Source organism: Miniopterus schreibersii, assembly GCF_964146895.1.
Source record: "Miniopterus schreibersii genome assembly, chromosome: 7".
Lineage (NCBI taxonomy): Eukaryota > Metazoa > Chordata > Mammalia > Chiroptera > Miniopteridae > Miniopterus > Miniopterus schreibersii.
In genome coordinates, this window is record NC_138108.1 from 71,570,354 (window position 1) to 71,586,137 (window position 15,784).

The 15,784-nt window shown below is 46.5% G+C and overlaps 1 protein-coding gene across 1 annotated transcript in view; it reads right to left on the bottom strand.

The window, feature by feature from the left end:
* The window catches only part of GPR39 (G protein-coupled receptor 39), a gene marked incomplete at its 3' end in the record, with an annotated part of 170,629 nt that extends 159,665 nt beyond the window's left edge, over positions 1-10,964 (bottom strand). The window contains exon 1 of the mRNA XM_081143544.1: positions 9,754-10,964. Coding sequence (XP_080999670.1) covers positions 9,754-10,624 — 871 coding nt within the window. The 5' untranslated portion in view covers positions 10,625-10,964. The remainder of the gene's footprint in view (positions 1-9,753) is intronic.
* Between the last annotated feature and the right edge of the window lie 4,820 nt (positions 10,965-15,784).

The following is a 15,784-nucleotide window of genomic DNA, read 5'->3' on the forward strand; positions in this document are numbered from 1 at the left end:
GGCCTGCTGAAGTGATTAGAGCAGGATAAAGCCAGTCCAGGAAGGCTTCCTGGAGAAAGCGGACCTTCGAAAGATTCATTAATAAGAAAAACCCCAGGCCCAAGGAGAACAGCCTGCTTCTACTTAACTCTCCTTCCCCCTCTGGAAGGCAACCTTCAATCATCAAGGCCTCCCATTTGCCTCCTGTCAAGACAAACTTGAACTTGAGAAACTGACAAACCATCAGCTGCCCTTTAAATATATAAAATATGCAGCTGTCATTTTAACGTGATACTTAATCCTTACGAATTTCTGCACATAGAAGGTAGGCCCACACATTTCCCAGAAAGTCTTGTGTCTGCTGAGTGTATCACATCTTCCAAAGAAAAACAACATGTAAAGCCAGGGACCAAGTGACTCCAACTCTGTTCAAATGTCGTGTGCAGTGCTTCATCTCTAAGGTAAGCCGGATTCCTTTTCCCCTTCACTGGAGAAACAGGATGGCTTTTCTCTACAAACTCAATGAACCTCATTGCTGCCAACTGGGCCCGACTCCCATTTCGCTGCCTTTGGTTTCATAACCAGTGAGACATTCAACAAGTACAATAGCAATCGGACGCCGCAGCCTTCTTTCTCTCCTGATCCCTGTCTGTCAGATTCTGGTAACGCCACTGCTCTCCATGTACCGCCACCCTTGAGATGTGTAAAGCAGTGTGATGAGATGTCGAAAAAGTCTCTGGCTGCCAGAGTAGCTCTTACACACAGTAAGTGTAAACAGGAAATTTTGTCAAGTTTCTCAATTGGCAGAAACCTTAACATCAGAAAATGGTAAAGCCCGAGACATCTCTCTTATTCGGACTTGCTTTCAGCACTGGAGTTGGAAGGATCCGGGAAGCAGTAAAGCTGTCCATTCATTGATTCACCAAACATTTATTGAGCACCTACTAAGTGCCAGGCTACGAGGGGGAAAAGCTATCAAAAGCATAATAGCTAACTCAGTCCATTCTGGTCTTCCTCTTGAAAACCGAGGTACACAGGGTTCCAAAAATCCAGCTGATGGCACACAAACCCACAAATTTTGAATTACCCAAACAAGAGTCTAAAAGTCCAGTGAAAATTCTATGTTGCCCTGGAGCTTGGTAAACTTCCTAATCACCAAGCACTTAACAGATGCTCAATAAACGGTTGGTGAATCAAGAAATGGTTGGTCCATGGGTGCAGTTCTTAGAAGGTAGAACTTTCCAAAGAGAAGGTTCTGGAGATTGGGCCTGTCTAGGGAGATATAACTAAGACAGGAAGTGTATTTACCTTGGAGGCCCCTTATCAGAGTTCAGAGAGTATGTCTGTTTTCCATTGCTGCTTAACAAATGAATACTAATTTAGTGGCTTAAAATAACCTATTTATTAGCTCACAGCTCTGTAGATTAAGACTCCAGGCACAGCAGGGCTGAGATCTCTGCTCAGGGCCTCAAGGTGTTGAGGCTTTAGGGGGAAATCCACCTCTCAGCTCATTCAGGTCATCATTCCTTTGCTGGCTCTCAGCTCTGGGAGCTACATTCCCTGCCATTGGTCCCCTCAATCTTCAAAACCAGCAATAGAGAATTTCTCTCCCATGAAACCCCTCTTATGTGTTGAATCTCTGACTTTCCTCATGTCTTTAAATCTCTAGACCCAGATTTAAAGGGTCATGTGACTTGACTAAGCCCACACAGAAAATCTCCCTCTTTTAAGGTCAACTGACTTGGTACCTAAATTACTTCTGTAAAAATCCCCTCACTGCAACATCTCGATTAGTATTCGATTGAGAAGCAGGAGCAGGTGTGTGTGCACCAGGGTTCAGGAATTTCAGGAACCATCTCAGAATCCTGCCTATAGAGGAGAGGAAAGGCAGGAGAGCTGAAGTGACTTCCTGAGGATTAGCGTTTGTGTGGTTTCCCTCCTTTCCAGGAGCAGCAGCCACTGTCAGGGATTTCAATCCCTGACCCTACAGAGCAATGCACAGCTGTGACCCCAGCCGAGTGGGGGAGGCTGAAGAAATGTGAGCGTGCAAGGTCCCTGATCCCAGGGATCTCCACGATCATCAGGGAGACAACAGCTGTGCCCCCAGCTGAGAGATGACTAAAACAGCTCATCATTCCTGGGAAGATCAGAGTAGGAAGCCTTCAGGAAAGAGGTGGGAACCTGAAATTGTTATTGAGGAGCAAGCAAGCCATTGCACAATAGAGATAAGTTAGAGCTGCCGTGACCCAGCTCAGCTCCCAGAGCTGCCTCCTGTCCTAAGCAATGTTGGGGCAGCTGGGGCCTGTCTGCTAGGAAAACATGAGGGGCTGCAAGGAAGTGTTACCAGTGTGGAGTGGTCCTCACCCCCACCTGTTGCTCATGGGAGTGGAATTCTTGTGATATCCAAAGAAAAAGAATTTTCTGAGACTCGCACAGGAGAATGAGTGATTTTTATTTGCATGGGATTATATCCCGGAGTTTCTAAAGTCCCTTCTCCTCCAGTCCTGCCATAAAAGAAGTATAGCAGTGGCTTTAATAGGGCTACATTTACGGCCAGTGTGAGAGTTTCTGTTCTATGTTGGAGCAGTCCAGTACCTCATGAGGCTAGCTTAGTTTGTGTTTCCCGCTGCAGTCCAGCAGTCCATTGCATTTGGGGTCCTCATGGCTATGGGCCATATGGGTGAATGCAAGGAAGCAGGAACAAGAGAGCCCCATGAGCCAAGAGTCACAAGAGCCGAGACAGAATTCCTTGGTTTAGGGGATTATGTATTCCCAAATTTCCGCAGGCTTGCAGTGGCCAAGACCATTCTGGCCAATGATCTCTGTTTTGAGGTGTGACTGACAGGCATGTACCTTCCCCATGTCACCCCAGCTACACTGGGCATGTGTCTATTTCCCCTTTGTTGGACCCCTTCCCCCAGTGATCTGTGGGGAATGGACTGGTGGTCCCCTGGGGAGTGTGAAATTGCAGCTTCCCAGTGAAGCTGCCCAAATAACATGCCTATAATGTCTGGCTTCCCCTCTTTGCTCCTTTCCTATTATTAATAACTAGGTAATTACAATGCTATCAGTAGCAGAGTCACTCTCTGGCCGCAGCAGGCTGCAACAACAGCAAGACTTGGGAAAACCAAGAGCCAGAGGTCTAACGGCTGGAAGAACTAACTGGCATCAGCTGCTCCACCAGGACTGCATCTCAACGAAGAATTCTTTCTTTTTCACTCTGGGAACATGACCAGGCCTGAATTTTGACTCAAACTGCAGTGCAACAAATACTGTCACCCCAGGGAGAGCACCAAAAATTTAACTGTGCTGCTTTACTCCTTAAAACCCTTCAGTGGCATCCAAAGAGAAATTTTAAACATCTTAGCTTTGGCCTTGTCTGAACTGGCCTCATGGTGGCTGTCCTAGTCCACCAGGCTGGGCTGGTGATGCCTTAAAGGGACAGCGACAGAGGTGAGCAATTCTTTTTCACCCTTCACAAAGCCCAAGCTTTCATGACAACTGCCTAGCTGAACAGGTCAAGAAATCCAGCTTCTTTATTCATACCAATCCTCTATACTAGGCAGTATCTGCTTTTTTTCTTCCTTGAGGTGACAAACCTCATGCCTCAGACTTGTGGGCTGTAAGTAAATGCAATTTAAGGGGGAAATCAAAACATATTGTTTAAATATTTTCAAAATATTGCACTTACTGCATGCTCTTTCCTGAGTACCCCCTTCCTAACAAGTGGCAAAAAGTCCAGCTAAGAAATAATTTTTAAAGTTGTCCCACTGCATTAACAGCCTGTTAAACGGGGTTTAAAGGGATTGCTAACCACCACCCTAGTCGCCTTCATTTCATGGTTACTTCTGGCAGGTACATGTGGTAAAAGCTAATATTCAGGGACCAGTTAACACAGACTGTTACTTTGCTCACAGGAGATAAAATTTTAAGTGTCTTCCATGATGGCTTGACTTTTTAGAGGCTTGGGAGAACTCAGATCCCTTTCAAAAAAAAAGCATCTTTAGGTTCAAACTAACCGGAACATTTTTGAGGAATGATAAACTTCTCTAGGAATGCATACCCAATGGAAAACAGAACATTGTTTCCCAATTCCAGACTGAGTCTCATTCATTTATTTATTCAGTCAACAAATATTCACTGAACATCTGCTTTGTGCCAGGCACTGTGCTAGGAGGGAGGTACAGTGTTAGGGAGCAAAATTAGGGATAGTTCCTACCCTCAAGTAACTAGAAGGAAGAGAGACATCAATTGAATAATCTCACAATTAAATGTAAAATTATAACTGTGAGTCTTGTTCCAAGGGAGGAAGGATGAGCCAGCTTCCCAGGGGAGATCTAAAGATGTCAACTTGAAGGGACTGGTGGGGGCAGGAAGAGCATGGAGTAAGACAGAAAAGCATTCTAGGCAGAGGAAACAGCATGTAGTAAGGCCAGGGGGTAGGAGTGACCTGGGCCATAGACCGCTGGAGGAATTGAGGGGACCAGTGGTACAGAGCAATTAAAGGGTATTATGGACTGAACTGTGCCCCCCTCACCCATTCATATGTTAAAGCTCCCAATGAGACACTATTTGAAGATAGGGGTTTCAGGGAGATAATTAAGATTCAATGAGCTCATGAGGGTGGGCCCTAACCCAACAGGACTGGTGTCCTTGTAAGAAAAGGAAGAGATACCAGAGAGCTAGTCCTCTCTTTGAAGGCACACAGAGAAAGGGCTATGTGAGGACTCAGGAAGGAGGCCAACCAAGGAAGACCAACCCTCCCAGCAGCTTAATCTCAGATTTCTAGCTTCCAGAACTATGAGAAAATAAATACCTGTTGTTTAAGCCACTCAGTCCAAGCAGGCTAATACAAGAGAAGTGCACTTGATACAGTAGGAGAGGCCGCCAACCAGGAGGGGCCTTATGTTAAGTTTGTTAAGTTTGGTCCTTGACATAGAGCCATGGGAAGCCATTGATGGACTTGAATTTGAAGGCATTGTAGGTAGGCCATCAATGAGATCCCAGTAGCTTCAGCATGAAGAACAGCCTAGACTGAGCAAGAGTAGAGGCGAACATTCCTCCAGTGATGACATGTTAGGCCAAGGTCCCTCACCTAGAAAGTAGATTTCTGGGAGCAAAGTAGAAAAGGCATTCCAGGAGCTTGAGCTCTTTGAAGGTGTTGGAAAAGTAGGGTGCCCACTACAGAGCAGGGCCCAGGTGAGGCTGAACATTTATCTGTTTACAGGAACTTAAAGCAGCAACGATGACCAGTCTTCTCTCCAGTGCTCAGTGAGTAGCCAAGGAGTCAGTTGGATTGTCCCAGAGTTGCAGACCAGGCAGGAGGAAAAGGCAGTGAGAGATGATCGTGGCATCTAAGTGGTGGATCAGAGGACCTTATCTACTGGTGCAGGATGGGGTTCCTTGCCTCCCAATTCAACATTCTTCCTCTGTCCTGTCTCAGAGCACAAATGGCTTTCATTCTGAGTGGTTGTAGTATTAATAAGCTGAATGCTTTGCTCAGCTGAGGCTCTGCTGCCTCGCTACACTTTGGCAGCCCCCCGCTGAGACAGATGAACAGGCTCGCTAATGAACAGGGACCGGGATTCCAATATTTCCTTCCACAAGAACCATGCATCTCTGCAGCAGAGAAATGAAATCTTTGAGACAGCCTGATTATAAAAATAAAGCAGCATTATTACATTTGTCTGCCAGGCTGATCACAGGACACTGCAATGTATGACAGATGTCACAAATAGAAAAATAAGCATGAAATGCCATTTATTACAGGCACATCTACACTAATAAAGGGAGGGAGAGAATAGAGGCGAGAGCCTAAATATTTGAGGCAAAACCTTTTCCTGAAATAGCCAAACATTTGAGTCAATATAATATCTTACACTTAAAAAATGACTAATTTTGGTAATATTTCCCTGAGAGACTGAGTTGGCATATCCCTTTATACCACAGAAAAAGCCTTTGCTAAGAAAATTAATGACATAGGCATGATTTTAAGGCCAGCATTTAAACTACACGAGAAAACAACTATTTAAAAACTATTTTTGGCACCTGGCATACATTTCCATGTAATCAGCAGATATACACTAGGGTATAGAGATTGATTTTTGAATTAATTTTATTTGAGGGGCTTGGCCTGCATACAGGGTACAGAATTTCATGAAGGCAATGAGAGGGGAGCAGGAGAAACACAGGAAATCAGATATCAAGCCACTGACAAATGGAGTTCTGGCCAAATTAGACCAGTGAATCCTGAAAGAATGAGAAAGTGACAAGAATGATGACGGAACAGGTGACTCAATGAGGGCGATTTAAATAGCAAAGAGTTAACAGAAGGCCTTGGGAGAGCCCTCTATATAATCTTGCTGAGAAAATCAGACACAAAGGCCATCATACAGTTTGTCAGAAAAATTATGTCCTCCAAAAAGCCACACTCACTTCATTCTGAAAATTTTTATAAGAATTACAATATAATTATAACCTGTTTGATAAAATATAAGACAAATTTCTTTTCATAATTTTCACTTTTGTTTTTCACAGTGAAATCCAAACCAACCTCTTTTCACATAAAACGTTGGACTCCATTTCAAGGAACTAACTTTAAGAGTGTTTTCTTCAGGTACTGATTGTTCTCAGATACAAGAGGAATCACTGTCAACATCTCAGTTCTTTCCCCTTCCAAATACACCAGTTCCTCTCCTCCAGAAGGGGCAGGAATTTAGACCAACAGCCTCTGTCCCGCATCAGATGAGTGCTGCCAAGGCCATGCCAGCCATCACCTTGCAAAAAGGTAGTGAGTCAAGCACTAAGTTCTCACTGAGCTGACAAGAGGCATGAAGAGACCCACTTTTCCAGAAATGTACACTGTTACATTATTTTTGTTTTCTCCTGAAAATTAATTGAGAGCTAGGAGGCACTGCAGCATCTCTCTCCCCCAGGGTCCCCAATTTGTTTCATTTCCACCAGCCCAGCACCTCCACTAGACTGAGACACAATTGCAAAAGATGTAGAATGGAAAATTAATATTTTCTACAGAGACTTCCTCATCTGGGGTAGATTTATGAATTTCACTTCTGTTATGCAGAAGTTAGCATTTTTAACAAGGAAGGAAATCCTTAATTGTTTTTTTTATTGCCTCAGGAACTCCAAAGGCATCTTGTGCTATGTCATCATTTACATTTCACATTAAATGCAAAATGTCTGAAATGAGCAAATATTTGTTTTAACTTGATACATCTGTTAACTGAAATGCTAAAAAGACAGCTAACTCACTACATTAAATTCAGCGATTTGTAAACAATTTATATGTTCATTTGTTCTGGTTATAAATGCCCCAAAGCTTACATTTTATGAAACCCGCAAAGTAAATTGCATTGTATTAATCTGAAGGACGCAGGCCATGATTTCTTCCTCTTCACTCCATTAATTTATTTCCTAACTTGAGTTAATTAGTGAGGTTCCTATCTTTAAAAGCTCTTTAAATTCATTGGGAGAGGGGCACATTTGCAAGGACTGCTTTGAAAACCTACTGCAGAGGAAATGGTCTAAATACAAAGAGCAAAATTTCCCAAGACATTATTGCACGTTGAGCACCTGATTGCCATTCAACAATCTTTATGCGGGGAACACAGTGGGTGATGAATGAATACACAGTTGTTATAAGAAAGAGGGAGAGTACTAGACGGAAGGAAAGAGAGCAGCAGCGGGAACAAACTCTTTCCAGACAATTACTAACTGCATGAGATATCTTCAAGGTCCTGTTCACCTCTAAATGAAAAGCATTCAGATTTTGTGCTACAAAGTGGAGACTGACTTTAACTTGGAACAGTCGCCCCTGGGAAGAGAAGAGATGTTCATTCAGAGAAATATAAAAAATCAGAGATTGGTACAATAGAGAACAAAGATAAATCAATTATTTTACCTTAGTCAAATGCAGCCTTAATATTCTTAATTAGAGTAAGAGATAGTGCCCTGAACTAAAAAAAAAAGGGGGGGGGGAGAAGGAAGGAAGGAAGGAAGGAAGGAAGGAAGGAAGGAAGGAAGGAAGGAAGGAAGGAGGGAGGGAGGGAGGGAGGGAGGGAGGGAGGGAGGGAGGGAGGGAGGGAGGGAGGGAGAGAGGGAGGAAATTCATTCACACTCAAGTATAAATTACTGCTAAAAGTTTAAGATATGCCTAAGGGTGTTTGGGGGAAGGGAGAGCTAGCCTTTCAACAGATGTTGAAGCTTTAAGCAAATGCAATGTTCATTCCTTCCTGGAATATTTTGGGCAGCAGCCAGTGAGTGGGAGAGATTGAGTTGGGTTGGGTGCCCTTCACAAGTCCCCAAAGTTACCCACTGAACTTCCAGAGAGGCTGGCCCTAGAAGGCAGCAACACCACCAGTCCAATCTAGGTAGCACCTTCCTTGGCAAAGTCCTGCTTGGTTTCATTTTCCCCTCACCAGTCATTTCCCTGCCCTGAGAAGCAAGGTGAAAATCTGGAGCTGCATTTACGTGCATTTAAATTAGGTCTTCTCTTCTCTAAGCCTCAAATTCTATGAAATGGAAATGTAAGTCACCCAGCACAGCCCCTGATGCAGAGCAGGCATCCAAAACTTGCAAACTCCCTCCTTTCATTTCGCACAAGTCAAGTTAGCTGTAGGGACACGCCAGAAAACAGAGGCAGCGGGGGGACAAGATCAGGTTCTTTCCATTCTCTTCAATGGCCTTCAAATTTTCTTTCGTGTCTAACTCCTGGTCCTGGAACCTGTTACTCTAGTTTCCCACAGCAAAGCAAACAGAGCCATGATTTACTCCTCCTGGCGCCACACTGAACAGGGGAGAGGCCCGAGGAGAAACATTTGTTACATCAACTCCCCCTTCACTTACACACCCACATCTTTTCTTGTTTCTGCTAAAAAGTATTTTTTTAAACCTTTGCCAGCACAAACTTTATGTGTCTCCATTAAAGCCCCAGCTCCCAGAGGGCAGCCACCAGGCCCCTCTTGCAGGCTTGGGGGTTTGCAGATGGGAGGCTTCTTCTTTCCTGACAGAAGGGTCTGACTTTAAATATCTGCATCACAACAAATGTTTGGAAAACAAGAGCTTTCTATGCATGGGAATTGTGTGTTCTGGACGACCCACCAAATCCCAGATAGATTTTCTGGGTCAGGCTCACCAGCGAGTGGCCCTGCGGCGCTTCTCTGCTCCCATAAAGAACAGACCCACCACAGCAGAAACTCAAGCCGCACCCTGGGAGAGCTGGTCTGAGAGCCCCAGTTTCTTAAGACCAGGTAGGAGATCACCTCTGGGAACAAAGTAGCAGCCTGGAGAGTGTTTTCCTGACAGTCTTGCTTCTCCAAAGAAGAAAACTAGGAAGACAATCTAACTGCCTGAGAAAGGTTCTCCAGGGGAAAGAGGGACAAGATACGAATGCGCTCCTTATCTCTGCAGAACTTGGTCTTTCTCAAAGGACTTTCACCTCTCCTGCATTACCTAATTTGACCCTCACATGTCTCAGTATTATCAGACCCATTTTACCCAAGATACTTTGTGACTGGCTGCAGATCCCAGAGGTGCTCTTCTGGGACATCCCCAGTCCTTCTGACTCCAGATCCAGTGCTCTTTTCACCATAATCTTAATCCCCCAAACACACAGTAAACACATCCAGAGGCTCAGATCAATGCCTCTGCAGCCTCAAAAACTTAAGTGTACACTTTTAAGACAAGATTTCCAGTGAAGACCACAGGGAGTGGGGGGGGGGGGGGGCTGCTCCCAGGCTGGCCTCCCCCGGGACTCACTCAGGAACAGGATGGTCTGCCTCCTGGCCGCCCTGCTCTCCTCGCTCTCCGACTTCCGCAGCTGGGCCTGCTGCCCCTTGGCGGCCAGCGTGCCCTGCTTGCTCCTGCTGAGCACCCGCATCATGTTCCAGCACATGAAGGCCACGGCCACCAGGACCACGAGGTAGACCACGAAGGCGCCGAAGATGCTGGACTGGAACACGGTCCAGCGGCTGGAGAGGCTGGTGCAGATGGACATGTTGGAGGTCTCGGGTTGCTGGTGGTGGCGGGTGAGCGAGAGGTTGCAGGAGGGACCCCGGTGGTTGTGCACGTGCAGCAGGGGGTACTCAACCCCCATGGCAAAGAGCAGAGGCAGCGCCACCAGGGTGGAGGTGACCCAGACGAAGCCAATGAGCAGCTTCACCTGGCAGGGCCCGGACACGGCCTTGTAGCGGAACGGGTGGCAGATGGCGACGTAGCGCTCGAAGCTGAGCGTCAGCACGTGCAGCAGGGTCGCGTAGCTGCAGGTCTCGAAGAGGAAATTGTGCAGCTTGCAGGACAGGGTGTAGCTGGGCGTGGTCAGGGGGTTCCAGATGATGCTGTAGAACTCCATGGGCATGCCAATGAGGAAGACCAGGATGTCCGAGCAGGCCAGGCTCACCATGTGGTCCGTCACCTGCTTCTGCAAGTAGCCCTTCTTCTGCAGCACCTGGGTGACCCGAATGGTGACACTGTTCCCCAGAATGCCCACCACGAAGATGACCAGGTTCACCAGGATGAGGGTGATTTTGATCCAGGTGGCCACCTCGAATTCGGGGATGTGGCTGTGGTCAATAATGTGGGAGCAGTCGCCGCCCGGGCCTCCGGGGGAAGCCATGGGGGGGGAAGCCATGGGGAAGGAAGCCACGCCGCCGCCCGTCCAGGGCCTTCTCAGCCTCGCTGCGCAGCGCAGCGCTCGGGTCTCGGCGGCACCCAGCAGGGCTTGCTCGCGCCCGCGCTCACCTGGCGAAGGTAACTCGGTGCTTCAGGTGCTTTCATGGAAACTTCCCGGAGCAGCCCAGCCTAGCAGTGACCGGGAGCGCCCGGGGTGGAGTCTGGGGACTCCTGTGAGAGTGAGGCGGGGAGAGCGGAGGAAGCAGGTTCTTACCCGGCCAGGAGCCCGCCCCGCAGCCCCCGCGCGCCCGCCTGCTCCTGTGTGCGGGGCGCTCTGCCCCGCAGCCTCCGCGCCCCTCTGGCCGCCGGGCGCGCCCGCCCCGCCCCCCAGGTGCACCCTCCCGGGCGCTGGCGGAGGCCGGGTCTTCGGCGGTCAATCATTAACCACCGCGGACTGCGCTCCGCGGCCGGTGCAGGCACAGCCCGGCGGCGGGGTTTGACTCAGCTCGCGGGCATGGTCCCGAAATCAGATCTTGGCTCTGGGCTCCGGCCGGCCGAGGCCCCACCTCCCCCTCCGCCCACGCGGCCCCCGCGGAGACGGCGGCGGCCAGCTGCGGGACGGGCATCCCCGGGGGCGCAGCCCGGGCGGTGGGCGCGCGCTCCCGCACTGGGAGTCCCTGACCGCGGCTGGGAAAGACAAACTTCCCCTCTGCTGCCCTACCCCAACTGCCACAGCTGCTCTGGGGTGCCTTCAAAGGTTAGGGGCCACTGGACCCCGGCTCCCGCCTGCATCACGAGCCCGTTCGCCCGGTCACCCAGGGAGGAGGCACCAGGCGCCCGCCTCCTCGGTGCCTCGCCTCTGCCTTCGGGGTCCCGGGCTTTTTGCAATGAATGGTTGGGGTGCGCTGCCTGGAGCCGAACTTTCCGGAAGTCGGCCCCAAGCAGGCTCATAGGATCCCCCTGAACGTCCTGCCTTTCCCGAAGCCTCCCCAAGCGCGGCCCCGCGGAGGCACCGGAGGGGCGCCGGGCGCCTTTCGGTTTCACTCGCTGCTCAGGCCCCTCGCCAGGCAGGCGGCCGGAGGCTTTAACTGGGGGCGCGCAGGGGACCAGGGCGCCGCAACCCGCCGGGACGCCGCGGGGGGGAGCGTGGCCTCGGGGCGCGCGCAGCCAGGGTGTGGACCGCAGAGGGGGCTGCCGGGCAGTGGGGACGGGCCACAGAGCGAAAGTGGCATTAAGGATCATGGCACTTTCCCTCTCTTCTGAGAGAGAGGAAAACCTCTAGCGGGCCCATGTTGGTCTTCTAATTCCAAAATCAAAGGAAATGGGGGGGGGGGGGGTGTAATCTTAGGCATCGTAGAATGTTTAACACATGCATTCCCCTCCCCCCATAGGTATAGCCAGAATGTCTCCAGACATTGCCAAATGCCTTCTGAGAGAGCAAAGTGGCCTCAGTGGAGAACCACCGCCTTGAAGGAAGACAGCAGATCCCCTTGCTTGGCCATCCTAAGGGCCTTGCACTGGCTCTGTGCTAAAAACATCCTTAAATTAGCCAACCACCCCCTGTGATGTCCAGTTTAAGGATGAAGGCTCTGGAGTGTCCAGAGAATAGGTGCTTTCCCAAGGCCATAAAGAGTGAGAGACTTGAAAGTAACCCAAATCTGTGAAGCCCTGAGTCTGTACTAACAGGGAGGGACTTCTGGGAGCACAGTAGATGCTCAGAAAATGAGTCCTGAATGATGCACATAAAGATAGCGGAACTGTATTTTCTGACCCCAACAATAGCCACATGATCTGAGGACTTCAGGAAATATTTGATTTTGACACTGTCTGGGGGGCAAAAGGGGGGCTTTTTTCTCTGTTGGCTCTCTCTGTTAAATTATAAGCTCCAAGGCCAAGAACTACATCACCTCACTCTCTGACGCCTCTCCATAGCACCTAATGATGTTTTGCCAAGGGCCCTTCCCCATGCTCATGTGTGCTATCTGACCTACTTGCTGGCTGGAAAACTCCTAAGTCACTTTCTTACTGCTGCAGTGTGCTTACTTAAAGGACCTCAGGAGCCTTCTAGCTGTCCCACAAAGCTCATGGGGAAATCATGGACTCCCAGGGCTGCACACCTGCAGGTTAGAGTCCTGAATGGACTCCTCTGCAAAAGACCTTGGTTGTTTACTGTCCTGAGCTACTGAGAAGAAGGTGTCTAGGAAGATACACACCCCAGCCCGCCTCCCCCCCCCCCTTGAGCATACATGCACACACTAATTGGCCCCTGCCCGCTTCTTTCTTTTCAACAGGAAATAAGCAGAAAACCTAAGTATTTCTTAGCTCGGCCATATATCCTTCCTTTGCAATCCTCTTGGTCATTGGCTGAGCCCCTATTATATGCCAGGCATTTTCACATAATTCATTTCTTTCAATCCTCAGAAGGCTGCAAGGTGCACATTATTATCCCATTTTACAGATGCAGAAACTGAGGATCAGGGGAATTAAATGACCTAGCATAAAGGGTCAGAGGCAGGTCCAACCCAGGTCCCCTGGCACTCAGGCACTTTCCACTCTGGGCTGTATCCCTCTGCCAGGCTAGACAGTGGCATTTTGGGGAGAGGAATTATTTTAAGCCACCAGCCCTGATGCTTCTCTCCCTAACTTCAGCGTGTGTTATCCCGCAATATATTTGATAGTTCCAATTTGTTCTGCTCGGACAAGATTCCCATTATTGTCCAATTTCTTTCATCAGTTTTTTTCCCCAAAGTGTGGACAAAAATTACAAATGCATGGCCAAACAGTGAGAATCAAGCTAATTAAAATTCACTCCTTAGTGTAGAGATGGAAAATGCATTTTGAACAAAGGTCCATAAGAATTAAATTTTCATTTCACCTTTGCTTTTCCTAAGACTAATTAAAAACTATTTAATGTACTCTCATTTGTTGATAACAGACTGGTATAACACCAGGCCTGGGTCTGTGTAATCTAGATTTTTAATTAGCATATCGTATAGAGGAAAGAAAGAAAAGGAATGAAAAGTAAGAGGAAAGAATACTTTAGGTAGCCTTTGATTTCAGCTCTACTCAGGGGTCACACTAGGGCCTACACAAATTTATCTTAACATTTTACACATTCCAGGTGACCTTCAAGGTCATTGAGGTTAGAAGCTTTCATACACTTTTTAGCACTGAATCTCATTTTAAAAATAAATCTACACTGGCACCCAATGTAAAAGAAAATTTAAAAATACACACTTACACATACGTATATACTGTATTTTTGTAAATTTTAATTTATTTTGTGTGCACAAATTGTTAACACTCATTTTAAGTTAATCAACAACTTATACCTTAAAAAAAATTATACCTTGTTTATAAAGGTTTGTGGTAAAATCACAATGACTATGCATTAAGCTACAAAGAAAACCAATATTTTTTTAAAATTCTAAACAGTTTACATAACCTTATAATTCCAAATAACTAAAAATTAATAACAGAAGCAGAAAAGCTTTACCATCTCAAAAAGTTTTTAAATCTCTGGAACAATCCTTGGTCAAAGAGAAAAACAAAATTGCAAAATATCTCAAGAATAATGGCCACAAAAACACCGCCTATCAGAATTTATGGGAAATAGCAAAGGAATCCTCAGAAAAGGTTCATAGCCCCAAATATCTATTCTAATAAACAAGAAAGAATACAAATAAAGGAAGTTACAAAAGAATAAAATTAAGTAAAACAATAAGAGATTAATAAAGGCCAAAGTAATTATGAAAGAGCTAAACAGTAGAACTAATAAATAAACACCAAAACTTTTTTTGTAGGTAGAATTTCTTCTGGTCATTAAGAATAATTAGAGCAGCCTGGCGGCCACCTCTACCCACCCCCACCCCCCCAGCAGCACAACTGTGGTCCTCAGAGAAGAGAAGCTAGTGAGGCGAGCCCTAGCATCACTCAGACTTGCCGCCTGCGGCCACTTTCCAGATCTTTGCTGGGAGGGGACTCCAAGCAAGCACAGTGATCTTGCCAAGTTGAGGAGACAGATTGGCAGTCAGGAGGCAAATGTTGCTGAACTTTACAGAGCACAGCGCTGGAAAGGAGGGAGCTATGCAGAGAAAGAGTTCAGGAATCTGTACAGAAGATCTCTTGAGCCTTTGGCTGAATTCTAGTGGACATGTGGAGGTGAGGCTCCAGGAGCTGGGCAAAGTACACTACTGAGGAAAGAAAGAACTGTTGGGGGGCTGTAAGCCAAACTATTCTCCAAGTTATATAGGGCTGGGACATTGTTGAAGGTCTAACCAATGAGTGAAGAGATCTCATTGAGCCAGTTCTGGAAGGGCCAGTCCTTAGTAGTAGGACTAAACCAGTTGCAGAGCTAAGGCTACTCTGGACCTGCCTTAACAAAAGTATTGGCCTGAGACATATAATATAGTGGCTGCTAGCCACGTGTGGCTAGTTATTCTTGAAATATAGCTAGTCCAAACTGAGTGTTGTCAGTATAACGCACACCACATTTCAATGTCTTTGTATGAAAAAACAATGTAAATGAAAGAATTTTTATATATTGATTTCACATTGAAATGATGATATTTGGCTATAGTGGGTTAAATAAAATATATTATTAAAAATAATTTTACCGCTCTCTCTTTTTACTTTTTAAAATGTGCCTAATAGAATATTCTAAATTATATATGACTTGCATTTGTGGCTCACATGATATTTCTATGAGACAGTAATACTACAAACAAATAGACAATGAAACAAAAGAGAAAATCCAATAACAAACCCACTACTTATAAGAATTTCATTTATGTTACTGGTGACATTTCAAATCAGCAGGGAAACATGAGTTGTTCAATAATTGGTATTGTAACAATAGGTTAGCCATCTTTAAAAAGAAGTTGGATACTTATCTCCATACTGTATAATACAAATCATCAAATGATAGAATAAGGAGATCACTAAATGATAGAATAAAACACTAGAGAATTTTAAAAATTAAACTGGATTTTAAATCTTATAAATCCTGGAAGCTACAAAGGAAAAGGTTGATAAACTTTATTTCATAAACATGAAAATGTTCTGTAAGGCAAGAAACAGTAGGCAAAGGTAAATGTCAAATAAACTCACAGAAAATACATGAAATTGTTATCACACAGTAATGAGTAATTTCCACAACAAACTCAAATTAGATAAAATA